A 26,158-nucleotide genomic window follows, 5' to 3' on the forward strand; every position below is an offset into this window, starting at 1 on the left:
AATCACTGGCCATGGACAGCTGGAAACAGAAAATATGGGTGGGCACCAAAACTTCTTCATCTTTTCTAAAATGGGAGGGCTCTCTCTGTATCCATGGTCTTTTTTTCCTCCTTGGAAATACATGGCCATGAGAACCATGTCGCAACCACTTTTTTTTCCACACAGCAAGTAAAGGGTTGGAGTAATTAATCCAGAAGACTCCCTTTGGCCTGAGATATCTCAAAGCCAGACTTGGCACTCATTTGTAAGATGGGAATCCTCACATTTTACCTAGAAAATTCTTCGGATCTATTTTCTACTACCAGCAATGAAGGAAGAGAAAACTAACTGTGTATGAAGGTTCTTCCCTGTTTAGAGACTGCTAATTTACTCAAATAATTGATTATACAATGAATGCATCGAAAACTGGGTTTTCAGTTCAAATCAAGTTAAACTTCCATATACACTGGAAAGCTTGAAATAGATCTGATTTTGCTGCTGTAAGGAATATAAACCATTCATTATTGTTTTTATGATAGAGTACTGGATAACATTCTTATCTCCCTCCCATAAAATCTTTCCTTCCAAAGATCAAAAGGTTTGAATATATCCCCTTTGTCCTCTTGCACAAATAGAATCTAATTATAAACTAGGTCATAATCTTAAGGTGGTATCTTTAACTTTTAAATTTCAAAATTTGTGGGTAAAGGTACAGACATAGCAAATAAGAATAGAGCTAAAATAGTTTGATAACCAGAGAGAGCTTACTGTGTACATACCTGCTTGAGTATATGTACAGGCAAATTGATTTATTTTATGCACTTATTCCTACTATTAAATTTAACAAAATGCTGTGGAATATTGTCTTATCAAAAGATCAAATTTTATTATTTCTAGAATATAAACATTTCACCTGCAGATGACAGGCAGCTGCCTTTGCACTCTCTGACCAGGCACAACCTAAGCAGAGGCCAACCAAAGCAGAGTGAGGGCAAACAACTGGCACATTTGTCTTGAAGATAAACTCTTGAACTGAAATAAAAAGCTAAGGATCAGAACTACTTAGGATCAAAATTAAAGCAATTTCCGCAAGGAAATTCCTTATGAGGAGAATAATGTGATAGAGAAGGAAACATGATAATTTACTTTAAATGGTTTTTTTTGGGTTTTTTTTTTGGGGGGGTAGGGCAGAGGGGGGAGTGGATAGGCATACACAGTCTTGATATATTGGATTTGCTGTAGTGAATTACACTGACAAAAATAATTTGGCATGGCCTTACAATCTGAGCTACATTTACAGATGAAGAGACTGACTGAAAGATTCCCTAAGGTGCTGAAGCTTTCTTCTCTCTCACATCTGTTTCACTGGGCATGGGAGGCACAGCCCATGTGGGGATCTTTGCAAAAGGGGTCAGCTGCTGGTATGTTGTACCAAACTCATTCAGATCTGGATCTGGCCCTCAGAGTGCTGCACTCAGAGCAGTTTATAAGCCACATGGCAAAAATTCGTATGGGACAGTGCTTGTTAGCTGAGGACAGCACTTCAAAGGTCAGGAGTGAATGTGGAAAAAGTCATTAGAATAAGTGGGTGTCCTGAGAGCCTAGACTGTCAGGATGTTAATGTGCAATTTCAGTGACAAGAAATTACAGTTTTATATCTCCCTTCCATAGATACACAAAGCTACTGTGCAGAAATGCAGACAATATTTGAGACAATAGAGAACTGAAAACATTCCACATGCATGACAATAAAAGGTCACTTATTTAATGCAAATCTAGGTGTCTGAAGATAAGTCTTAAATCCATGCTTAGATAAATCCATAATAGTAGATTGATTTTACAGTGCTTCTGGATAGCTGTGCTATTCTGGCAGTAGAAGCACTTTAGAATATCTGTCCATTTATATCTTCCTGGTTTTGCATGGATTTATATTATTAAAAAAATATTTTGAAAACTCTCTGAGGTCCTTTACAGAAATGCTTTTTTATACTATCAAAGTTTTTTTTTTTTCCCAACAGTCTAACTAGAAATATTGAGCTTTGGTGAATATAGAGCTCTCTGGATCTACAGAAGAGGTAAAACCTCACAGAGATTTATTTCTTGCTTTCCTTGATGCATTTCATCCAGGTAAGGAAACATGGAAGAAAGGTGTTGGGCCAGTATAAATGTGACAAGGTCTGAGACTGGTCCATAGTACAAATGAGAGATCAGAGAAAAAATTACAATAATATTAATGTTAATGTTAAGCTTAAAAAGTTGGTCTGTTACAACAATAGCTTTGTTTCCACAGTGTCTTGGTTTGAAAAGACAGGTGTCTGCTAAGGAAGGCAGGAGCCTCTCCTGAACTGAAAATGTAAATCCCCTCCCTCCAAATTGTTATAAATTTGAAATTAAGGGGGGCTCTCAAGCAAAGATATGGGAGCACGAATAACAGTTCTTTATGAGGGAAGAAAATTAAATAAAAAATAAATAAACAATGCAGTAATACAAAACAAACTGACAGAATAAAACCTGACACCCTGTGGGTCAGGGTGTTGGCAGCAGTCCCATTAAATGGTGGCTGCAGTCGTCCTGGAGTGTCAGGTGTGGTTCTGTTAGAGCAGTGATCCTGTAGAAGGGTGTAGTTTTCCTCTGAAGATCCAGTGGAAAAGGCAGCTGTTCCTCTGGGAATCCAGTGGAAAGGCTGTTCCCAAACTCTCAGATTCTATCCAGGTAGGAATGCTTGGTTCCTCCCTCTGGGCAGAGCATCTCCCAATGGGATGATGGAATTTTTTCAGTCATCCATGAGGCTCAATGGCCCATTAACAGCCGATGTCTCCCCAGAGGGAGGATTGGTTTGTGGAAGAGATAAAGAAAACTTCCCAATTAACAGAAGATAACTGCCACTTCTAACAGATAGCAAATAGAATACATATTGCCTGGCAATCTAGGACACACAGGGAGAACTTTTACGGCAAAGACATCTGATGAGACTTGCATTAAACTGACAGTATTGTCCAGTTTTTGTGCTGTTTAGATGCTGTTGATCCTAGCATGGCATATTACTGGGTACAATATCACTTGTGAAATTGCTGCATAAATTAGCTACAAATGTGTAGGTAGGGACAGAATGACACTTGTACTTTTTTTCATGCCTATGTCTAAGAAGACTTTGGAAGAATTCTTTGATATTAGCCCCAATCACATGTTGCATGATAGTGAATATTTAGGAAAATTACATTAACAGAAGTATTGTTTCTGGCTGGCAGAGTTGGAGGCTTCTGCAAAGAACACATGGTACTGAATGAGGAAGTTAAAATTCACTGAGAATTAAAATATATTTCTAATATATTTCTCTTATTATTGCAATGTATATATATATAATGATGCCTTTAAAAGCAAATTCGGTATATCCTGTTGGGATTAATTCAAACAGTCCAGTTATGTGTTTCAAACAGTATTTGTCTTCTGCCCATAAGGAATACTCCAACATCAATCTCAAAGCCATATTCACTGTTCTCACACCTCACACTTGCTGGATGAATTCCTGCTTGCCCCAGGTATTTTCATCCACTGCCCCTCCCAAGACAAGCTTCCTGGGTATGGTACTGAGTGCTAAAACAGACAAGGCCTAACTTTCAGATCTAACTTTTGTCCTGACAAGTGTCAAGTTTGCCAAAGCAAAACCTGAGAAAGCAGCTGTGCTGTGGTGCTTGGTGCAAAATTATATGTACAAGGAAGGGTCTGCAGACAACAAAGCAGGCCTGCTGTGAAATGCATTTCTGCTTTGGTACCTCACTCTTCCAGCCTATTTGTCCTGACAATCTTGACCTGTCTCACGATATCAGCTAAAAGGAGAGTGGTGGCTGAAATGGGGTGCACTGGAAGCTGCCAACACATGAACAGTTTCTCTAAGGTTGTTCTGAGTGTTTGACTCACCAGGGCTTTTTTGTCTTACAACAGTCCATCTGCCTGGACTGTGAGTGTTGCAATCAGCTATTTTAACAGTACACAGTTTCACAATGAAGTTTCATTTGGACATAAAAGAGGAAGCAAGTTCACCGTGTTGCAGTTCAGTCAGTTATAAAACCCCTTCATCTCCTAAGGGACTTTCTTTCTATACTTCTTTGCTATAGAGGATTAGAAGTAAAACAGATGTTATCTTAGAAGTGTGATTAAAAAGGAAATAAAAACAGAACATTGCATTTTGGGGTAGGACAGACCCACAGGAAGCTTCAAACTAGTTAGAAGACATCATTTTTTCTGTACCTCGTCAGTTGCTGTATCTTTGGAGGTAAGAACTAAAATATACTGCACATTATATAAATGTATGAAAATGTTGCTCTTCCTTATCAAAGTTGCTTGGCTCTATTTGTGTGGCACCACAGCTGATAGCTGGTAGAATGAGAATGCACTTTTTCTGTTTTGAAGGCACATGTGTTTGCACTCTCAGCTTCTGTCCACAGACACTTTCTGCTGCCTTAAGAAGTGATGAGAACATTTCTAAGGTGCTGTCTTTACAACCGTGACCAACTATGGCTGCAATGAGACTTCAAAATTAAAACAAAATTTTTCCTCTGATACTTCTAAAGATTTTCATAAAATCAGACTAAACAGGTTTTTCAGAATATTTTTAAAGTGAGCCTTACTAGCTGTATTACTTTTATCATAATTAAGATGTTGTTATTGAAATTTCTGTGTTACTGTACTGCCTAAGTAATGTGCTCCAACTTGAGTACTCTATTTGTAGATTATAAATAAAAATAGGCACCAAAATAGATTAATATGGGCAACATATTTTAAAAAAAGTTTGTAAGAAGAAAGATGATACTTCTCTGAGAACACGATGATGTTACAAATTATAAACAAAGAAATGCATTTTTCCTATTCTTAGCGAGTTTCCCGATTTGCTGCAAATTCAAGCTCAACAAGGGTATACATGCACAACATGCCTCCTCCTCCCTCTTTTTTATGCTCTACAACAAATGTGACTAACATTTCAATGTCTTTTTGTGGACTATTTCCTTCGCTCCTTCTGGGAAACACCTTCAGTCTTTTCTGCCTTTCTTCATTTATTATTTATTCTTTTCATTTCTAGAAAGTGTATTCTCTTCTGTAAGAGTTCTCATCGATTTATTGCCTCTTTACTTCAAATGCTTGGATTCAATATGCTGCAGCACACGTAGTTCAGTCATAACAGCTAACAGCTCCTTAAAATGAACACAAAATGATTTCCACCCCAGGAAGAATTATAAAAAAGCATAGGGTAGAAATATTATATAGTCAAGTCTTCCTTATGAATGTGGAGTCTGATTCTTTCCTGCCTCAGATTTCATGCTGCTGTTTACAGCTGTGGGTATGAGATGTAAAATGCTATCCAACCAGATTGATGGGGTCCTAAACCAACTTTGTATAGGCATAGATGATGAAGAAAAGTATGGAAAATGGTGAACCAGGCTTGGTCTGTATGATGTTTCAAGGAGCTTGAACTAGGTGGAAAACAAACTTGGGTGGAAAACTTTTAGAGCTCAAGAAGCTATATTTACCAACATACAGTTTTAATTGTATTTTTATGGAAGTATGTCTGCCCCCCAGCTCAACTTAAAGATACAGCAGCACTCAAAAACACACTGAGAATGTATTTGTTTCTAACTTAAAGAAGCTGAATGCTCCTGAAACTCATTTCTATCCATTTTGCATGATCAAAAATTGGTAAGTGTTTGCATTCAATAGCAAACAAGAGCATTCAATAGTATAGTAGGTTTCTTGGGGAAGATGTCTCCCCTCTTGTTTCATTTAGCCTGTCCTTCCAGCAGTTTCCCTTGTACTCTTGATATGCAGGTTTATTATTCTTTCAAACCTACTTGTTCCCCTCGAACCAGCCCACACTCCCCCATGGGTGAGGTACTCCAGCTTTTCTGCATCTCTTCAACTGTTGACATGTGAATAAAGATGAACAGGGTTTATGTTTTCTCCTGTGGGAAGAACAAAAGATCAGAGTTAAGAGAGACGTGGGGAGGGGACAAGAGTGGTTTGGCTCACAGTGACTGCTTAAAGAGCCTCTTGGTGCATCTCCTGGGCCCCAGATCTTCCAGAGCAGCAGCAGGGACAGGAAGTGACAAATGTAGTGGGCAACATTCGCATGCTTGTGCTAAACCACCCTCTGGGTATTCATCTTCTCCTCTGCTGTGAGCAAAGTGAGCCACTCCTACATCAAACAGCAGCCACTGCTATTGTAGAATTGTAGTCAGAGAGAAGCATAAATTGGAAGGGACCTCAAAATATAATCTGGTCCAGCGTGTCATGGGAGAGGAAGCCTAGATGAGATTATGATAATAATACAAGATTATTACCTTGTCCAATCCCACCTTGAAAACATCCAGCAAAAGGGACTCCACCGTGTCTCTGGTGAGGTTGTTCCAGTCACTGATTGTTCTCACTGTAAAAAATTTCCTTCCCTTCCCTCTTATCCCTGGGAGCACTGGGGACATGGTTTAGCAGTGAACATGATGGTGCTGGTTTAATGGTTTGACTTAATGATCTTAGAGGCCTTTTCCAACTTATGTGATGCTGTGATTCTATTCCAATGCAACTTGTGCTCATTGCCACTTGTCTTCTCCATGTGGCTGCTTGTGAAGAGTCAGTCTCTGTCTTCTTTGCAGCTGTAGGCACTGGAATACTATGATGAGCTGTGCACGTCTCCCTGTCTTCTTTTCTTCAGGGAGAAGAGTCCTAACTCCTTCAAACTTTCCTCACAAGGCAGCTTTTCCAGCCCTTTGATCATCTTCTTGGCCCTCCATTAGACTGTCTCCAGTCTGTCCACATCTTGTTTGAATTTTTTGGGACCAGAACTGGATACTCCAGGGGCAGCCTGACAAATGCTGAGTGGGAAGATCCTGTCTCTATCTCAGCCAGCTGTGCCTCCGTGGGTGCAGCCCAGGATCTGATTTTCCTCATTGCTGCAGCCCTGCTCTGATGGCTGAGGGTCCCCTTGTTGTGCACCAGAGCTCCCAGGTCCCTCTCAGCAAGGCTCTCCAGGCACACAGGTCCTGTGCTGGGCTCTTTGGCTGTATCATCCAGTGCAGGAGCTGCCACTTGCCTTTGTTATCCTGCTACTGTTATTGCTGGCCCACCTTCCAGCCTGTGCAGGTCCCTCTGTAAAATGTGTCCATCCCACCACACAATTTGGTGTCATTAGCATTACCTTTACCCAAGCCAAATGAGGTTCAGATACCAAAGATCTGTAGGTTTCAGGCATTAAGGAGAGGCTCTACTTACCCATGTGCACAGCTCATTATGCTGCCTTCTTCACTGTCCTGGTTTCCCCATGTTGGCTGCGCTGAGGCTTCCTGGGAGCTGTTCCACACTAGCCCCAGGGGAAGGTGAGATATGGGTCCTGCAATACTTGTAAGCTTGCTCTACAGACTATTCTGCTTGCCAGGACTCTTGCATGTGTGTCTGGCAATCTGAGGTGGATCCCACACCTCACTGAGGGTATTTGTCTCTATCTCTACAAACTGGAAAATGTCTCTTAAAATAGGGGAAAAATACTACAGATAGATGCAATAGGATTTGAGTTCCTTCAAGACAGGGACACTGTCATCTGGGATCCCACCTAGTAAATCAGCTAGAACTCAAGGTATACTCTGTGATAGGAGCTGAGTTCCGGTCCCCAGCAGCACAACTTTAATGCCATTCAGATTCCTGCTCAGGGATCTGAAAGCCAGACATATCTAACGCAAGCTTGTCTCTTCTATGAGTTTCCATCCCCTCCTTTTGCAATGCAGAAGAATGTCCCTTTCCCCACTGAGCTGTAATCCCAGTGGGCATGATGTTCTTTCCATTCTCTCTAGCAACTTTTCATCTCGCTGAGGTTTTTGAACAGGACACAATTTATCATATCTCTGTGCACACTTCTCAAGCTTTCTGTAAGTGCTTTGCTTATCCTGAGCCAAGAACTCCCATTCTGTTTTCCTGCTCTCAGACTGTAATTTGAGGTCTTTATGCAAACATTGGCACTGTCTACAAGCATTACAACCTAGCAAATTTGCTGCCACACACTGGTAATACCCCTGGATTCTCCATGTGACCTTAAACATTCATCCTGCCTTCAGGCTTTTCTTCCGCTGAACTGAACAAAAACCTCGAGCAAGATGTAGGAGTTTTTAAGATCATCTGACTGTAATAAAGACTACGTCAGATAGAAAAGACAGTGTAAACCAGGCAGTCTTCTCCCTCTATCTCCACTAGGATTAGACAGAATGTAGTCAGTGCCCATTGCCAGGGCAGTAGCAACACAAGGAAAATTCTTTTTGTTCACCTTACACAAAAAATGTGTCAGATGAGAATTGTAAAAGGGAATGGTTTTCCTTGTGCAACAAAAAGTTATGCAATTATTTTCAGACAGATGTAAGTGAAATCTGGATTTAAGGAGCATGAAACCCAAATATTGAAAGACATCAGATATAATCTCTGTGCCCTTGGAATCCTGGTGTATGTGATTGTGGCATAGAGAGGGGATTAAGAGAAGAGGCGCAAGAAAGCAGAATTAATGAAAACTGCAATTCTTATCAGATTTAAAATGCAAAAATTAAAGGTGGCACAGTTGTATGACAATTGGAGTGATAGGATAATAACTTGCCAGAGGTATATATTATATTAAGTACTAGGACAAGAAACACCAGAGATGATACATACACCTCCCTTTTGCATTCATTCTCTCAGCACTGCCTATCAAAACTTCAGTCAGATTTCCTTGCAGAGCTGGGAAGAGCCAGATTAGTGTGGCAGCCTTTGCCAGCTTCAGAGGGTATTCTTGTAACTCATTCAGCAGAACACACGACTCTGAGCACGAGACCCTAAAATTTTTGAATTTGCCAATTCTTTTGATTCCACTCCTGTCTCAGTGTGCTCCAACACTCTTAAAATAAGCCTAGCAGAATGCAGTGCAAAGAAATGAAACCAATGGTTTCATTTCCCTCATGTAGCACCTTATGGCAGAAACAACTCACATCTGGGGAGCAGGAAAGACCAAAGTGTCACATGCTGCCTGAGCAGAACTGCCTTTGCCTATGCTGGTTGAGCAGTGGACAGGCCATATGTTACATTTCCACTCATTTCTCCAAATCCACCTTAAAAATAACATACAAATGCATGTATAACAGTTCCAGATTCAAGCTAGCCACGGTTAGTGGTGACTTTGCAATAAAGACATCTGGGCCATGGATGGCAGAGGGAAGGGAACAGCCTTTGCAAAAGGGGGGAACAGAAGTAGAAGAGAGAGTTGATAACCTGAGCAGATCTAACATTTGGCTAAGATTTCTATGGGGGCACCTTAATTACAGCTAAAAGCCAAAGCAAGACAACAGCAGCACACTACAAGAACTGCTAAGACCCACACATCATTTCCCCCCCTCCCCTTCTAGGTAAATAGGTTACTTTTAATTAAGTGTTACTGCCTGTGGGAAATCTCACACAACTAGCAGCAACAGAGAGAATCCAGGGTCACCAAAGCAAGTGTTTGTACACATCTAATTCCCATTAATATTTCTGCCTGAAGGAAACTTATTTTCTCTTCACCTTCTTCTTCAACCTTCTGCATGGTGTGGAAGTGATTCCCTCCCCCCAAGGAAAGTATTTTCTCACACTGTCTCCTCCATAACATTTATAAGGAGTCTATGTCTATCATTTATAGGGAAATGTTTATTATGCAAAGTCTATCTCCATGCTTAGGCAGGATTTAGCCAACAATTATTAGTGCAGTATTTTGCATTAGCAACTGTGACACAAGAAAACTTTACTACTAAGAAATGAGAGTCTCTTCACTCTTGGAAGAGACCATTTGTAGTATATAAAGAAAGAAATTATTTCAATAATTTTCATTTTAATTTATTTTTTCTTTAAATCTACTTTCTCTTTGCTGGACCAAACAATTTCTTTAGAACATCTTTCCCATTGCTTGTATCATTGACATCTGTTAAAAAAAGAAAAAAAAAGACAGAGGTGGATTTAAAACATTTTTTTTTTGTAGTGGAGCTGCCAAAGCTTGGGCAGAACATTTACTGATGTGCAGCATGTGTGTGCTTGCTGGCAAATCCTGTTCTTTAATTACTAACATTTCTGTGGAGCTTATGGGTCTGAGCTGCCTGCTCAGAGAGTGGAGATAGTTAGTGACTGCTGGAACCTGACTGTGCCTTTGCAGAAATGCAATGAAGACTGATTCCAGAGCTGTGGTATGGCTAATCCCACAGTGAAAGAGTGAGCTGGAGTGCTTCTGAAATGTGCACTCTCCTGTGCATTGCACTGAAATCTGTCTCCTCAAAAGTACCCTGCAGATATCTATGTCTAGGATCTAGTTTAACTTCCTTTTATAGCAACTGGAGAGTGATAAGCAAATCTAGGACACAATTAATTTCATTTTGATTTAGGTGTCTAAACCAGGCCAGATGAATCATGCCTCCAAAACATTTTGCTTTTTCCACTGACATTTTCATGTATAAAAGGTAGAGACAATTAATTCCATCCTGATTGCAATGCAGAAGTGCAAAGTGCAAATTTAATGGTCTGAGATTTTTTAATGAAAAAGGAACCACACCAGCAGCTGTTGATTAGTCTGGAACAGAAGGGGTGATACTCTCAGTATGAATCTCAAATCATCAAAGTTCAGAGGCAGCTGACACACCACACACAACAAAAGATGCTTCAACTCATATGAGAGAAAGGGGGGAAACCCCTGTCTTCTTAAAAGCATGTAAGAAAAAGGGGGAAATACTGTCTTCTTAATGAACTCCAGGGCAAAATTAGATGCATTTTAGTGAAAGCTATTACAGCAGCTATTCCACAACAAAAGACTTCTTGTCCCTCTCTCCACAACTCACTTGGATGCATTGGATGTGCAATTCATTGTGTTATACAGGATATGCTTTGGTGAGGTTCAGCACAACAGGGACACTGGCTGATCACTTCACTCACTGGCTCAAGTGCCCAGTAAGGCAGAGACACTCCTGTCCACGTCCAAATTGGAGACATCTCTGCAGCTAGCAAGAGACTGGAGAGTGAAATCACAGCTCAGGGAGTTTAAAATGAACTTTTTGTTATTAACTTCTTTTTATTACTTTTGTGTCTGCTGGTGGTTCCTGTCCCTTGGAGAAGGATGCTGTCGGAAGGTTACCTGCATAGAATCACCTACCTTTGGGAAGACCTGAACCCTGCGCTCTACGAGAGTTTGCCTGATGAAGGGGTGTATGAAATGAGCTCCATTAATTATTCTTCCACAGGAGAAGCACAAGGAAAAAGCCTCCTTCAGAGATGCAGATCTGCTGGCAAGTGCATTTCTTCAGTCTGCTCCCGAGGCAGCAAGCACAGCAGAAGGCAGAAGGATAATCTCCCACAACCTGTCCAGCACCCAACACCCACAGGGCAGCCACCTCCAGCTACGCATGTCTGTGAGGAGCTGACAAAAAAGGTCACCTACCTGGTTCCACCTTCCTGCAAGAGCATTTGCAAGAACTACAACGACCTGCATATAGCTGGGGACTACGTGGTGCCGATTAGCTCGGTCACCACAGATTTCGCTTGTGACAGCGGCATAGGCCCCTTCTTGGAGTCCTCAGAGATCCCTCCCGCCATGGAGTCTGTGAAGGCTCCCCCCACGAGTGACACCACGCGCAGGCCGGGCCAGGGCCACTCGTCCTGCTGGCGGCTGGCCAGCCTCGGGCCCCACCAGCAGCCCCTCTCCGACTCTGCCCTCAACGACTACCTGGAGCAGAAGCTGCTGGAGCTGTACAAGCAGTACATCATGGACAGCACAGCAAACAGGGCATCCCCCACCCAGATCCTGGCCTCGGAGCTAATCATGACCAATGTGGATCAAATCAGCATGCAGATATCACGGGAGAGGAACATGGAGACTGTCAAGGCCAAAGACATTGTCATTAGCCGCTTCTTACAAATAGCCAGTGGGAAAATTTCCTCAGAAATGAGCACACCTACTCTGCATATTTCCCAATATAGTCACATTAATGCTTAGTGTTTGAATGTTAGAAAGTGTTTAAGTTCTTCAAAGTCGGTTTTTATTTTAAGATACTTTGTGCTTAATAAAAATGCCCTTACCACCCACCACTTAAATAAAACTTCCAGTACATATTAAGTAAAACTATCTGTACTTCTGTGCTGCACAGCTCCTATTGTGGACCAGTAAGTTATATTTTTTTTTTAAGTTTTTTTAATGAACCTCAGACATTAAAAAAGTTTCACAGAAAAAATGACTAAGAGCATATGAAACTCTCCCAGGTGCTCAGGTATTCGTTTTCTGCCCCACATACTTGCATCATTTCAAATTTCCTCTCTGTGCCATCTGCCATCCTACTCTGGGTCTGTGCTTGTGCAGGCTCACACTCATGTGAGGACAAGCAAGCACAGTGATGGCACAGCCACAGAAATAAAGAATTTAGGATGCCATCCAGTTCACCTCCCCGCCCTTAAGGGCTTTACTTGAGGACATCCCTCACAGAAGGTTTTATAACTTGTTCTTAAAGACACTTAACAGCTCTTTCTATGCTAACCCTAATTATTTAATTGGTGTCTTCCTGTTCAAGAGCTACCACCCCTTTTTGTGAAGCCAAGGTCTGTTTCCAAACAGACAGGATCCTCCGGAGTCTGTGTGTAAACCTGTGTGCTTTGCACTGACTTGAACCCTCACAATGAGCACTGGGGACTGTGATCACAGACAGACACCACCTTTGCCAGGTACTTACACACCTGACACTGTGGAGGGGTCATGTGGGGACAGCAGTAGTAATAAAGGGAGAAGAGGAAGGAAAATTTATCTTTGTTATGAGAATTGCACGTTGAAGGAAAAGGGCTAGTCCAAAGCCCATTGGATTAATGTGAACAGTGCCCTGGCATGCAGAAGAAAAGCTGAAATGGAGCATTTGACACCGTGACTGAACACTTCTTTTGTTAGGATTGTTGTATCACAGGTCAAGGTCATTTGAACTTGATGTATTTTTAATCAAAGGTCCTCTTTTGTAAAATTTCAGCAAGTCTTAACAAAGAAGAAATAAACAATAACCAGAGCTGCCTCATGGCAAGGGTTGTTACCTGCCCTGAGTGTTCATAATGTATATTGACAATGCCAATCCATCACTGGTCAAAGTTCTGAATATCAGTATAACATAAATACTAATTTATACTAGATATTCATAAAATTATTTCATGTTATTGATTCCACAGTGTTGTTTTGGCCTTTGTGTGCTTTTTTCCTCTGATTTATTTATGTATTTTATTTAAGGCAGTTTTTTATGTATATTTCAAAAACAAATGTAAGGTGATAAACATGTCAGTTTATTTTGTTGCTGCTGTTTTCCAGAGATTATTGGGATAGCCCAGCATATTTTCCTGCATGTGCAGGTATTAAAAAAAAAAAAAAAAGTTGCCATGAGAACCTGTGATACTTAAATCCAGAGGGTATACCTCTGTTGCCATAACAGCCTACCCAAATACTATTATTCAGCAATTCAAGACAGATAATTTCTGTCATGCAATATTTCTAGACTGTGATCAAATGCTATTTACAAATAATAATAAAAAAGGCTATTTTTAGAGGAAAATAACAACCATGGTAATGCGTAGGCACACGCATACCTTCTGCATGCAACATCCATACCAACAACCTGGAAAAATGACTTCCAGAGGAGAGCAAAAGCACAGAAATGTAACAGCTTTTATATCCTACAGATACAGATTCAGGCTTTTCAAAACACAAGGCTTTTGTTCATGCCTATTGACATTCTCATCACTGAGTTTTAGTTGCAAAAGATGTAGTGGAAAGCGACTTGCAGAGTTGAATGTGTAAATCAATACCCTTGCTGAAAGATCTGACTCCTTCATCAGAGGACACACAATCAATTCTTGCACTCAGCTCACACCACAGACCTCATCCTGAACAAACAGAACAACATTTTATTGCCTCTTACTCAGAAATCCCAGCCTTCATTTCCCCCCAGACACGTGGGCAGCACCTGGTGACCATGTCCTCTTTCTCAGAACCGAATTACCAAAGAGGGAGGGCAGCTGGAGAACGGGGGCCAAGGGCTCTGCCCAAACCCGAGTGGAAACCTCCCACAGCTGCTGCAGAGGCTGCAGCCAGAGCCAGGGGCAGTGCTCAGAGAACAGCAGTGGAGAAGAACAACTCTTCAATGTACAAAAGCAGAACCATGGATATGAAGGGCATGTTTGATATTTATCAATCAACTACAAACTATTCCATTCTCAGGCAGCTTTCTTCCAAGCAAATTCTTTATTGCAGATACTGACTTTCAAGGAAAGATCTTATTTTGTATTGTCAGACTGACATTACTAACTTTATTTTATAAAAAGGTCATAATCATTGCAGAAGCTGATTTATTCTGGAAAGACAGCATCATCCACTTCTTCCCCACATACGGTTATTTTCTTTTCTCTGCCTAAATATAAATACCCATTTCACTTTGAGCCCTGTAGTGTGCCTGTTTCTCACATGAATTACATACCAGCCACGTGCCATTGTCTGAAGCAGATCTTAGATTTCAGGAAGTTTCTACATAAACAACTATTTCTTCCTTTCCACTACACTCAGATGAAAGTGCATTTATATCTCTGTCCTTCCATTTAAACCCAATCTTGCTCTGCACAGGTGCCTCTCTAGGTGTGCCTGTTTCCTGCTGAAAGCACTTGGATAGCAATTAGGCTGCTATTACCATGACTCAGGTTGTTATCTAAAGCGATTATCGTTTTCTCTCTCCTTCTCTCTCTCTCCCCACCTCCTCTTCTGCCTCAGGGTCAAACATTTAAAGAGAGAGACCCCAATTTTTTAGTAGCTCTCTTAAATAACTAATTTTTAGTCGGGGCACATAATTTCTTGACATGAGCTTGTCAAAATGCTGACAGGAACCCTGGTGTGCGGGGAGTGTGTGTTGGAGAGGAGAGCTTGAATTCTGCCCTCACAATACATCCTAACAGTATGGCTATTTTAGCATGACTAACATAATTTAAGAAGGCAAAGAAAATTGTAATTAATATTTCAGTAACTCTTTGGTTGAAATTTTGACCAACTGTCAAGAAACTGTTCTTAGCAGGATAGTTTATAGCCACCTTCAGCACACTCCAGCAGCTTCCTCAGGCATTTTTTGCAGAACATATTACTCATTGCTGACAACATGATTATAGCAGCTAGGAATTTTATTGTTTATAGATGTTGTGACTGTGCCTCCAAGAGTCTGAGCCCATCACTGTGGCAGATGAACACTACTCGTGGACTCCAGGAAGGCTGGATGTGTATTGTGACAAGAAAAACCCTTGGCAGAGGGAGAAAAGAGAGGGAAAAGGAGTTTGTCAAATTTGTTGGAATCTGTAGGTCCTGCCTTTGATTTTAACCCCTTTGCTGGCCCTGATTTCTTGTCTGTATCAAGAAATACTGGAGGGAAGAAAAATGGATATAAAGTGAAGACTGGGCTTTGTGCTGAATGTGAAAGTGAGCATTTCATGCTCTGGTTGTTAGGTTCAGATGAAGGCAAAAAGCCAAGCATCTAAAACTGAAATAAATGAAGCTCTGCAGTGCTGACTCCAGCCAGGCATATTACTGGTATTTCACCTTGGGGAAGCTGGGACCTCCCAGCCCCCCAAGGTTCATCTCACTCTCCTTCTACTGTCCTTTCAAAGACTGAAGCAGTGGGGATTTATTTAGGACTATCCCTTCCCTGAGCTTTTCCCTACCACAGGTTTCTCTCTGAGGGGATGTAACCAGCTGCTAGTATAAATGGCTTGGGCAGGAGAGGGTAAAAGGGACTGAAGGTTTTGTTACCTTGATTATCAGAATTGCTGTAACATATCTTGCTGGTATGGACAGTATGGGCTGGGAGACATCCCTGGTTCTCCCAGATTCAGGAGCGATAATTGTCAATTTAGGGAGATCAATTACCATGTTGCAGTGACATCTCACTGCATTTTTTAAACCAATACTGACATAGAAAGGACTGCTACCCTTTTGGTAACTGGTGAAGTTACTAACTTTCCACACACTTCATTAAATGCAACCTGTATGTCCAGGACAGCTGGTGTGTGTCTGCTTGGCACCTCTCTGTTCACAGCAACCCCCTCTCTGACAGACTCATACAATGGCTATGGTCAGTGCTCAGAAGAGACATTAATTTCTCCATCTGCATTAATTACATAGACTGTAAGCATGACAGCAGCTTAAATCGATGTATTGGCATCCAGATTGACAGGGCTGGTGTCTAGCTGGTGGAGCCATGCCAGCTGACATGGACTGAGACCTGCTCACCAGTCTGTGTTGTGCTGGGTAAAACCATCACTGTCTTTGAAGAGCATTCGCAGTTTAGAAATATGGAGCAGAATATGACTAACATGTAAAAGAACAGAAGTTTAGGTCCAACCAGAATTATTCTGTGCATTGCAGTGTTACTTCTGCTTCTGCTGCGCTGGGAAGAGCTGGTTTGCTGCCTCTCAGGCATTTCTGCTGACAGGATTAGGATGGCTTTTTGGAACATTAGGCAGGTTTTCTAAGGGCTGAAGGGAACAATGTTCCTGAGGCTCATTCTCAGACCTTCTTACATCTCTTTCAGGGCAAATGTTGAATGCACTACCTTGCTTGAAGGGGAAATCCCCTCTAGGAGTATTAACAGTGCCTCATTTTGTTGACATCTGGTTATTACTGACCTCTGTGCTGCTGTCCTTCACAGTGTGACGCTCTGGCTTTAGCTTTCCACAAAGCTGGTCACTGAGGGCTCCTGAATTTCTGCCATGTCAAAATCTCCAGGACTGCCCCAGCATTTCCCTCCAGCCTCCTGCCATGCAACCCTGCCTTTGGTGGCTCTGCAAGCTGGGCTCCTGTGCTCTCTAACCTCCCTTGCCTCTATAATCCCCCCTCACAGAAGATGATCCTGGCTCACCTAACAACCAGAACAACCAGTCTGATGGCAGAGTCAGATACTGAACATCGGGAGGGAACCACTGGCAAAGGGAGATGGAGAGACAAAAGCTGGTGATGGCCCGAGCTCCTGTGGGAGAAGCGAGGGGCTCCTGTGCAGGTGGAGGAAGCCCTTGCAGAGCTGAGTTTGTGAAACACACTGGGAGATGGTGGGCAGCTGAGGAAAGAGGTTTCACAATCTTCCCAGTGAAGACAAGCCTGAAGGATGGCAGCATTTCCAGCCACTCCCTGGATGGAAGGAGTGTCTCTGTACTTTAAAGACAGCAATCTCCCCAGCTCCACCCATGGCGTTTTTCAAGCACAGAGAGTTGTAGGATCCCACTTGGGGTTTCCTTCCTTCCCTCTGCAGCCACACGTGGGCAGGACCCACCAGGGCCCTCTGGCCACAGCAGTGCCCACCAGCTCTGCTGGACAGACGTGTTCCAGCCTCCACTCCTGCTCCTGGGGGATGACAGTGGGGCCTGTGATGCTGCTGCTGGAGCACCAGCAGCTCCACACCCTTCCTCCAGACCCCACACTGGCTGTCTCAGCTCTGACCTATTTTCCTCCTTTACTGAACTTTGCTTGCTAAACACAAAGTGGGATAAGAAACCTTTCTTAAGAACAAGCAATGTGAATGGGAAAGGCAGGAATTAAAGAGTCAGGACATGCAGTGTCTTTTTGTACAAATTAATTTTTCTGTAACCAGAGCTAGACTATAAGAATAAAATCATAGCTGGCAGAGCTGATTTAGTATTTTCATTGAAGCAGTTGTCTAATGTTCATCTTTACACATAAATTCCCTTGCCTGAAAATGGATCCTGTTTGGAGGGTAGAGGTGGAACAGGATAGAAACCAACCAGTAATAATTTGATCAGTACCATTTTAACACAAGTGACATATTCCTATGCATTTCTACATAGAAACCATATCAAAAGAAAAAAAGAAAGATCTTAACAAAGGTAGGCTCACCAATTTTAAGAAAGAGAGGTTAGAGGTTTTCAGTTACAGCATTTTAAACCAATTGATCTCAAGGTTTAGGTGACCTATTTAGCAAAAGCTGGCCAAAGTGTCACTTCAGAAGCCTATGCCTGACTAAAGTACATTCAAAGCCATAAAAGCATTCAACTCAAATTGCTCTTAAGACATTCAATTTTATATAAAGCTTCACAGTTCATTATAGACAGATATGACATTTGGATTGGTTGCAATGGTAGAAAGAAATCTATTAGTAGAAAAAAGAATTAATTATTTTTAATTCACAGAACTAGTTTTTGCTTCAAATTATGTTCTTCAAACCCATAGCGTGGAATTTACAGTTTTAACTCCAATCAGGCTACCAGCTCTTTGTATACAATTTGCTTTTTCATCTTATCTTAACAACTTTGATCTGTGAGCACTTAATTTAATTTCCTTTCCTCTGGTCTTGCTTTGTCCTTTGGATGTATCCCTTCTGTCCAGGCAACTTTGGCATAAGAATGTCACAAGTATGTTACACAACTGAATCAATGGTGATGTACTGAGCAGATCTAAGGTAGCCTTTTTTCCCCTTCATCCTACTTTTAGTTCAGGCCTTGACCAGCTAAACTTAGATAAGAAGCTAGAGGTTTAGTCATTGGAAAAACTATTAAAATGAATCAATTACAACATAAGCTTTTTAAAACGAGTATAGTAAAGTTTCGTCTTTCTGTTAGCCTAAGACCTATTGCAAAAAAAAAAAAAAAAAAAAAAATTCTAGACTGAACACAGAGTCCAGAGCACTCCTGTGGAAAACAGAAGGTCTATTAATAAGTGAACTTTTGAAGACTGGAGCAAAGCAGAATGGTGTCTGATAGAATCACATTCATTAAATCAGTTTGAAATTATTGAAATGATAGATTCATCCCTTTGTAAAATAATATATTGCCTTTCAGTCAAGAACATGATTACTTACTAATTATTTCATCATATTTCTAAGGCACTTATGTAATGATCAATTAATCTGATGTCAGCTGTCATTGCATACACTGTGAAAGTTATTGAACCATTGATGTATAGAAATATGCAATTGAAGATCAAAGACAGTAGTAAGAAGACAAACCAGTTTGAGATTGCATTTTGTTTGTATGCCAGTTGTCATGTACTGTGAAATGAAGTTCACCAGTGACCTGTTTCCTTATTCTGCTCACATGAACAACAGCATATGGGAAAATTCCATTAATTGTATTTTTATTTAATGAAGTCACACAGCCTCTGATCCTTGACTGTTAGATGTGATTAACATATTTTTAAAAAAGTAAAGCAAAATAAGAGGAAAAAGTATCATCTTTCAAATACAAATGTAAAAATAATATTTAAATGCCAAGTTTTGTTATAGGCAAGTTGTATCATCTTGGCTCCAATTAAATAGCACTTTTCTTTGTAAGTCATGACCTCAGTGGACTAAGTCATTAAACAAAGTATTGGTCAGTTTAAGTAAGGTACCAGGTGCAAACCTTTAATACAAGGAAGGAAAATTTATCCAAAATATATGAACAGTAACTTCAGTGATGTGAGTGGGAGAGAAGCTTCCTGTTAGATTTACCAAGGGAGATTGATGTTTTCACAATGAGACATTCCAATCTCATAATCTTGGAGGTAGTGTGTTTCCATGCATGATTTTATTATTGCTGTCATTATTTATTTATTTTTCTTGCTTTTGATAGATAGAATAAGATAAGGCTATAAGGAGATATAATACTTCATTTTTATTAATGTTTGATCATATGATGGCAGAATAACAGTGGAGGAATTAAGAGAGAAGAATGATGTGCTCAAAACAAGGAACTAATTAAACAATTTTTGTAGAAGGGTGGGGAGGGCAGGAGTGAATTAGTCAAGGATGTTGTAGTGCTTGAGAATGCAGAAGCTGAGAACTTGGACAAGAGCCATCTGGGTCTGCTGATGGACACAGCAACAGATTTGTATTTGTTATGTGAAATAAACTTAAGGTAAAAAGACAACTGAAGATGCAGCTATTGTGAAGCCAAATAGAATGAAAGAGTTTTTTAAAGTGTTGTTTAGGCACAATAGAATAAAACATCTTTGTAGTCTGAAGGTTGTTGAGTTTGCAGGGGTCCCCAGGATGAGGTGAGAGGTGAGTAAATCTGACTCCATGTTCTCAGAAGGCTGATTTATTATTTTATTATACTGTGTTATATTAAAGAATACTATACTAAACTATAGAGAAAGGATACATCAGAAGGCTAGCAAGAATGATAATGAAAACTCATGACCCTCTTCAGGGCCTTGACACAGCTGGACAGTGATTGGTCATTAAGTAAAACCAATTCACATTAAACCAATGAAACAATCACCTACCACATTCCAAAGCAGCAAAACAGGAGAAGCAAATCAGGTAATTTTTTTTTACATTTTTCTCTGAGGCCTCTTAGCTTCCCAGGAGAAGAAATCCAGGCAAAGGTATTTTTCAGAAAATATCACAGTGACAGAAGGTAAAGAAAAAAAAAAAGAATTCAGGAGAAATGTAAAAGAAACTATACTGGGGACATGAAGACATGGAGACAAACAGAGGAGATAAAATTTAAAAAGGAGGCCAAAATTGTACAAGAAAAATGAGGGCATGAAAAGGTAAAGTGTAATGGAATCAAAAGATTAAAATGTAATTTTAATTTGGCATGCTCAACAATTATTTTATCAAGAAGAATAATGAATGAGGAAAGAGGAAAAAGTGTGATGTCAGGCAAAAGATGTGAAAGGATCTAGAGCTGTGGTCAACAGAGTTGCAGAAGTCATTTGTCTAGGAAGACTTAGAAGTCTGAAACAGGGAAAATCAACAATTATGCTCATAGAAGAAAGGAAAGGGAATAGAAAGGAGATATCTTAGGATGAAAAAATGTCATTGAACTGGAAGGACTGACTGGCCATATAAAAGTTTGCAGTACTGTTGACTAGGGACAAGAGGGAAAGAAGCAGAGGAAATGACAAGATTGGTAAAACACAAACAGTAAAGAGATCAGAAGAGGACAGTGTTCAGTGAAAACTGCCCTGGAGAGCTGAGTGGGGCTGCCCAGTGTGTGGTGAGATGTACAGCACAGGGCTTGTGTCAACACCGGCCACAGGAACTGGAGGGAGAGACCAGAGAGAAAAAATGTGAAAGTAAAATGAAATTGGGGAAAAATACTCATGGATTCAGATCAGAGGATTTAGGAAGTATGAGAAGACCTTAAAAAATTGTACTTAGATGAGAAGAAAGAGAGCAAAAAGGGAGAGAATAGAAGTGATGAATAAGAGAGAAACCTGAGACTCCCAGGAAGTGCTTTGATCCAGGATGCACAATGACAATTTGCAAGGAAAGACAGTTACTTGAGTGTTGGAATAAATCAACCAAGACTCCATTTTCTTCATGCAGAAAGCCAATTCTTTATTCACAAAGCTCATATTTGTAGGAAATATCAGAAGGCACTGTGTTAAACCTAATTGGTCAGCAATACAGTGAAACTCAGTTCATTGGTCAGAAAGGGATATTGTATATGTCTATCAAATTTTCTGTCTTTGAATATGTTTACATTTTTCCTTTGTGGGTTCTCATGGGACAAATATTATTGTTTACACAGGTGCATTTGTTTTTTACCCTCAGAATAGATTGTTGTGTTAAACAACTTCTCATTCTCAAAATAGCTTCACATGGGAACTTGCAACTTTCTTGTAAGCTGCAGTTAGAAGAAATGACAGGCCAGCTTTGGCAATTTTAGCAGAATGAGGCCTGATTTCATATGGCCTTTCTTTCATAATTCTTCTACCTGTCTATAATATCTCACCCTTTTCATTAATTTAAAAAAGGATCAAATGTTCTGATATTTAAATGTCTCGCCTTGTGAGCTATTATCTCATTAAGGTTATCACTGGTTATCTATTAGATATGGGATAAGATGCATAAAAGACTGATTACAATCAACAATACATATCAAATTCTATCGTGCCATTGGCACAAGCTTTCAGAGCATGAGAAAACAAAAGAATAATGTCCAATCTCTCTTAGGGTAACGGAAACAAATGACCATTGTTTTAAAGTCCAAATAATTGAGACTCAGGAGAAAGTTCATTAGCTTGAAATGTTGATCTGTGACATCACTGAATGCCCTCCTGGATCCTGGAACAGGGAATAAGGAACCTTCCATGAAGAAGGTTAGTAGGAACACTTATCATGATGATATCATAAGGCTTTTGTTGGCAAATTGCCTCTGTAGTTTCCAGACACAGTTGTGTCTTGGCAGTCCTACTTCTGTTCCTGTTCTGGCCATGAAGGCTGCAGGGTGATTAGATTATTTCTCTTTCCACTGGGTCTCATTTTCTTGGAGGCAGTCGGTGTCTGATTGAATGAACAGGTGACTGCTGTGAACCTGCTGATGATAAACCTCAAGCACGCCCTCTCTTCAAGCCAATGAATCAATTAGGCTTTGCTGTGGCACACTCACTTGGGATTTAGATTTGATGATCTTTCTTCCAAATTTCTAGTAATGCAAATATTGCATTATTTAAAATGATTTGTTGTCTAACTTTCTAATGCACATATTACATTATTTGGATGTTCTTAAGGCACTAAATTCCCCTTCTTTTCATTTTCTTAAAATGAGATGCATGAATTTGGTTATGAGCATGAAGAAATATCAAGGCAAAAGAATACATGCAATGAAGAAGAAACTGACAGTAATCAAGAATAAGTCAGGTACAACAATTAAGAATATTTCAGATAATACACATAATTAATAACACATGTGAAATTAGGTAATTAGGAATCTCTGAAATACTGTACCATCATCTCAGAGTCTGCAAACAGCTGACAAACATCAATTTAGTGAGGGCTTGGATAATTATTTCAAGATAAAAATGCTCAAGCTCACTTTAAAATAGGTCCAGCTGTCATATATAAAGGGTCAAATTGCCAAGTCAAAGCGTTTGGGATCTAGTTTTGATGCAGAGAATGTCTGGGGTTATTGGCAGATTCTCCATCCAGGTAGAGCCAGGGCCTGGCCACTGCCCAAACTCCACCTGGGGGGGAATTCCCTAAACACATTTTAAAACAAGACTCTTAAGATTAGCAGTTATGTATAAAGGCCTTGGGGTTAAAGACTAATCAAACCATCTAGTAGGATCCCTCTGAAGTTTCCTTCAGGACAGAGATGCTTCAAACACAGCAAACTGCTGGAGTGCTTCTGTAATAATAACTGGGGAAAATCCCTTGACTAGCAGTTCAGAGGAGACTTTCAAAAGGATCCTGAAATGACATGTGTCTCTTAGATAACTACACAAAGAGATGTTAAAGCATATAAGAAGATAGGTATAAATAGAGTAATAATATCTTATGAATAATGCCTGTAATAAAATCAGTAAACTCACATCATGCAATCGATATATGAGCGGTGACCATCTTAGGAATTTGAGATAACACCTTTCTAAACAGTCATGTACCTATGACAGTAAAATGAAACAAAGAAAAACACTAAAACAGCTTACAATCAATAACAGCCATAATGTAGAATCATAACTGACTCTTCTGTGTTTTCTATGGAAGATAAAACAGCAGAGATTGTAATGAACAATAGAATCTTTGACAAAATCAAGGGTGAACACACTGTATCTTCTTTATCCACAAACAGGTGTTTATCAGTGCTTCATCACAGCCGTTATAGTCAGAGTTATTTTATCTTTTAAAAGAAAACAACTATATATATTACAATGTAGAAAAGTAATATTAGCTGTCTTAGATTGCAATGCAAGATGTAACCAGATGTATTCCATCACCATCTGTTAAAACCAGGTGGGGCAGTGTTCTTTATCTCTCCCTCCAGGAGATATCTTCTGTTAATGGGCCATTGAGTGGTCACTTAATGACTGATAAGATGACATCATCCCATTGTGAGATGCTCCACCCAGAGGGAGGAGCCAAGCATTCCTACCTGGATATAAACTCAGATTCAGAACACTACAGGTAGCATTTTCTCCTGGATTCCCAGAGGAAGACCAGATCCTTCTACGCCACCAGTGGACCTTCAGAGGAAAACTTCCACAGTGGTACTTCTACAGGATCACTACTTCAACAGAACCACATCTGTCAGTCCAGGAGGACAGAAGCCACCATTTATTCAGACTGCTACCAACACCCTGACCAACAGGGTGTCAGGTTGTATTCTGACTTTGTTTCAGCAATAAAATTTTTTTTGTGAGCTAATTGTTTCTAAACCGCTGCCGATAAAATTCAGGGTTATAGGACTTAAGAACTTAAAATTAATTGCTGCAAATAATCTTGGGAGAAGAGTTAAGAGGGAGAAGAGAGAGCTACAGGCCCACAGGGGAGTGAGGTGGGGTTCAGATCTGGGGCTTGGGGCTGCTGCGTGCACGGCAGGACCATGGCTCGCAATGCGGAGAAGGCCATGACAGCCTTGGCAAGATTTCGGCGAGCCCAGCTTGAGGAAGGAAAAGTGAAGGAGCGAAGGCCTTTCCTCGCATCAGAGTGTAATGAGCTGCCCAAAGCTGAGAAATGGAGGAGACAGATCACTGGGGAGATTTCTAAGAAAGTGGCACAGATCCAAAATGCTGGATTGGGTGAATTCAGAATTCGGGACCTGAATGATGAAATCAACAAACTTCTGAGGGAGAAAGGACACTGGGAATACAGAATAAAGGAGTTGGGAGGTCCTGATTATGCTAGGATTGGCCCAAGAATGTTAGATCATGAAGGGAAAGAAGTTCCAGGAAACAGAGGCTACAAATACTTTGGGGCTGCAAAGGACTTGCCAGGAGTTAGAGAGCTTTTTGAAAAGGAACCCCTGCCACCCCCACGGAAGACTCGGGCTGAGCTGATGAAGGACATAGATGCTGAGTACTATGGCTACAGGGATGAAGATGATGGGATTCTGGAGCCCCTGGAGCAGGAGCATGAGAAGAAAGTTATAGCAGAAGCAGTGGAAAAATGGAAGATGGAGAGAGAAGCACGACTTGCAAGAGGTGAGGAGGAAGAGGAGGAGGAAGAAAACATATATGCTGTCCATGAGGAAGAGTCTGATGAGGAAGGTGGCAAGGAGAGAGAAGGTGAAGCTGGCCAACAGAAATTTGTTGCACATGTTCCAGTGCCAACTAAACAGGAGATTGAGAAAGCTCTTGTACGAAGAAAGAAGATGGAGCTGCTCCAGAAGTATGCCAGTGAAACCCTTCTGGCACAGAGCGAGGAGGCAAAGACACTTTTAGGATTGTAACATTAATGTTGGGGGTCGGGTTTTTTCTGTTTTTCCTTGTTAGTGTGGAATTTTTCCCCATTGAGTTGCACTGATGGCTGGGTACTTGAGACAGCGGGGAGGGGGAACTCCTTTGGATTTTGGGAGTTTTCTCTTGGGTGGGTGGAGGGCAGGGATACCGTGAGAATGGGGGCCAGGTAGAAGAGACAGGTTTGTGGGTGGCCTCTCTCTCTCGCTGCAGGGCTTTGGAGGAGGACGGTCAGACCTGCAGCTTGGGGAAAGGAGTTGGCTGCCACCACCATAACCCAGCGGGGCACCTTTCTTCTGCTGCTGGGCCCTGCATCCTCCTACCCTGCCAGAACATCCCGCAGGTTCCAGCTATTGCCAGGGAGTTTTGATACATTCTCATCCACTGCTCCAGGATTTCTGCTCATCCCTGCTGTTCCAGCCTCCTGCTTCTGAGAGTCCTGCTGGGGCACTGGGATCGGCTGCCTCAGGGTTTGTGAAGCAAAGCCTCTCTCCTCTCCTCCATCCCAGGGGAATCACCGCGGCTGAAAGCTGGGACCTGTTCTGGGTTCTGTTTGTTACTAGTAAATAATTATAAAGCTGTGTTAATTGTTTCTGTTTACCTTGTTATACACACTAATAAAGAACTGTTTTTCCTACTCTGATATCTTTGCCTGAGAGCCCCTTAATTTCAAACTTCTAATAATTTGGAGGAAGCGGGAATTCTGCATTCAAAGGGAGGCTCCTACCTTCCCTAGCAGACACCTGTATTGTAAATCAGGACAGATTTTGGCACCCAATGGTGGAGCCTGAGGGCATTGAGAGAAAAAGGGTGAAAAAAGAGTAACAGCTCTTGAGTAATCTACTTTTTGTGTGCTGCAGATAGAAACTTCTTTAGGTGTCACCATGTGGTCTAGCTTACCCTGTGGGCAGGTGGTTGTGGCTACATTTCTCCCATTTACAGGCCCATTTCTAACATGGGTCCTATAACTAAGGATAATGTGGCTGTTATCCA

At 41.0% G+C, this 26,158-nt stretch overlaps 2 protein-coding genes across 3 annotated transcripts; both read left to right on the forward strand.

The window, feature by feature from the left end:
• Positions 1–4,115: 4,115 nt before the first annotated feature.
• Positions 4,116–13,321, forward strand: TASL (TLR adaptor interacting with endolysosomal SLC15A4). The gene is made up of 2 exons (XM_064407410.1): positions 4,116–4,252; positions 11,110–13,321. Exon 2 carries the CDS (start codon positions 11,111–11,113, stop codon positions 11,984–11,986), a length of 876 nt encoding a protein of 291 aa, XP_064263480.1. The 5' UTR covers positions 4,116–4,252; position 11,110; the 3' UTR covers positions 11,987–13,321.
• LOC135293355 (pre-mRNA-splicing factor ISY1 homolog) lies at positions 4,121–25,808 on the forward strand. 2 transcript variants are annotated; one of them, XM_064407411.1, is made up of 3 exons: positions 21,744–22,090; positions 22,540–22,631; positions 23,755–25,808. In XM_064407411.1, exon 3 carries the CDS (start codon positions 24,313–24,315, stop codon positions 25,156–25,158), a length of 846 nt encoding a protein of 281 aa, XP_064263481.1. In that variant the 5' UTR covers positions 21,744–22,090; positions 22,540–22,631; positions 23,755–24,312; the 3' UTR covers positions 25,159–25,808. The 2 variants fall into 2 exon arrangements, with proteins under 2 accessions (XP_064263483.1, XP_064263481.1); XM_064407413.1 differs by lacking the exons at positions 21,744–22,090; positions 22,540–22,631 and adding an exon at positions 4,121–4,252.
• Positions 25,809–26,158: the final 350 nt, after the last annotated feature.

Source organism: Passer domesticus, chromosome 2, assembly GCF_036417665.1.
Source record: "Passer domesticus isolate bPasDom1 chromosome 2, bPasDom1.hap1, whole genome shotgun sequence".
Taxonomy (NCBI): Eukaryota; Metazoa; Chordata; class Aves; order Passeriformes; family Passeridae; genus Passer; species Passer domesticus.

What these genes read in the sequence shown, in the direction of transcription:
- TASL (XM_064407410.1), top strand. Translation starts at nt 11,111, where the DNA reads ATGCTGTCGGAAGGTTACCTGCATAGAATCACCTACCTTTGGGAAGAC.
- LOC135293355 (XM_064407413.1), top strand. Translation starts at nt 24,313, where the DNA reads ATGGCTCGCAATGCGGAGAAGGCCATGACAGCCTTGGCAAGATTTCGG.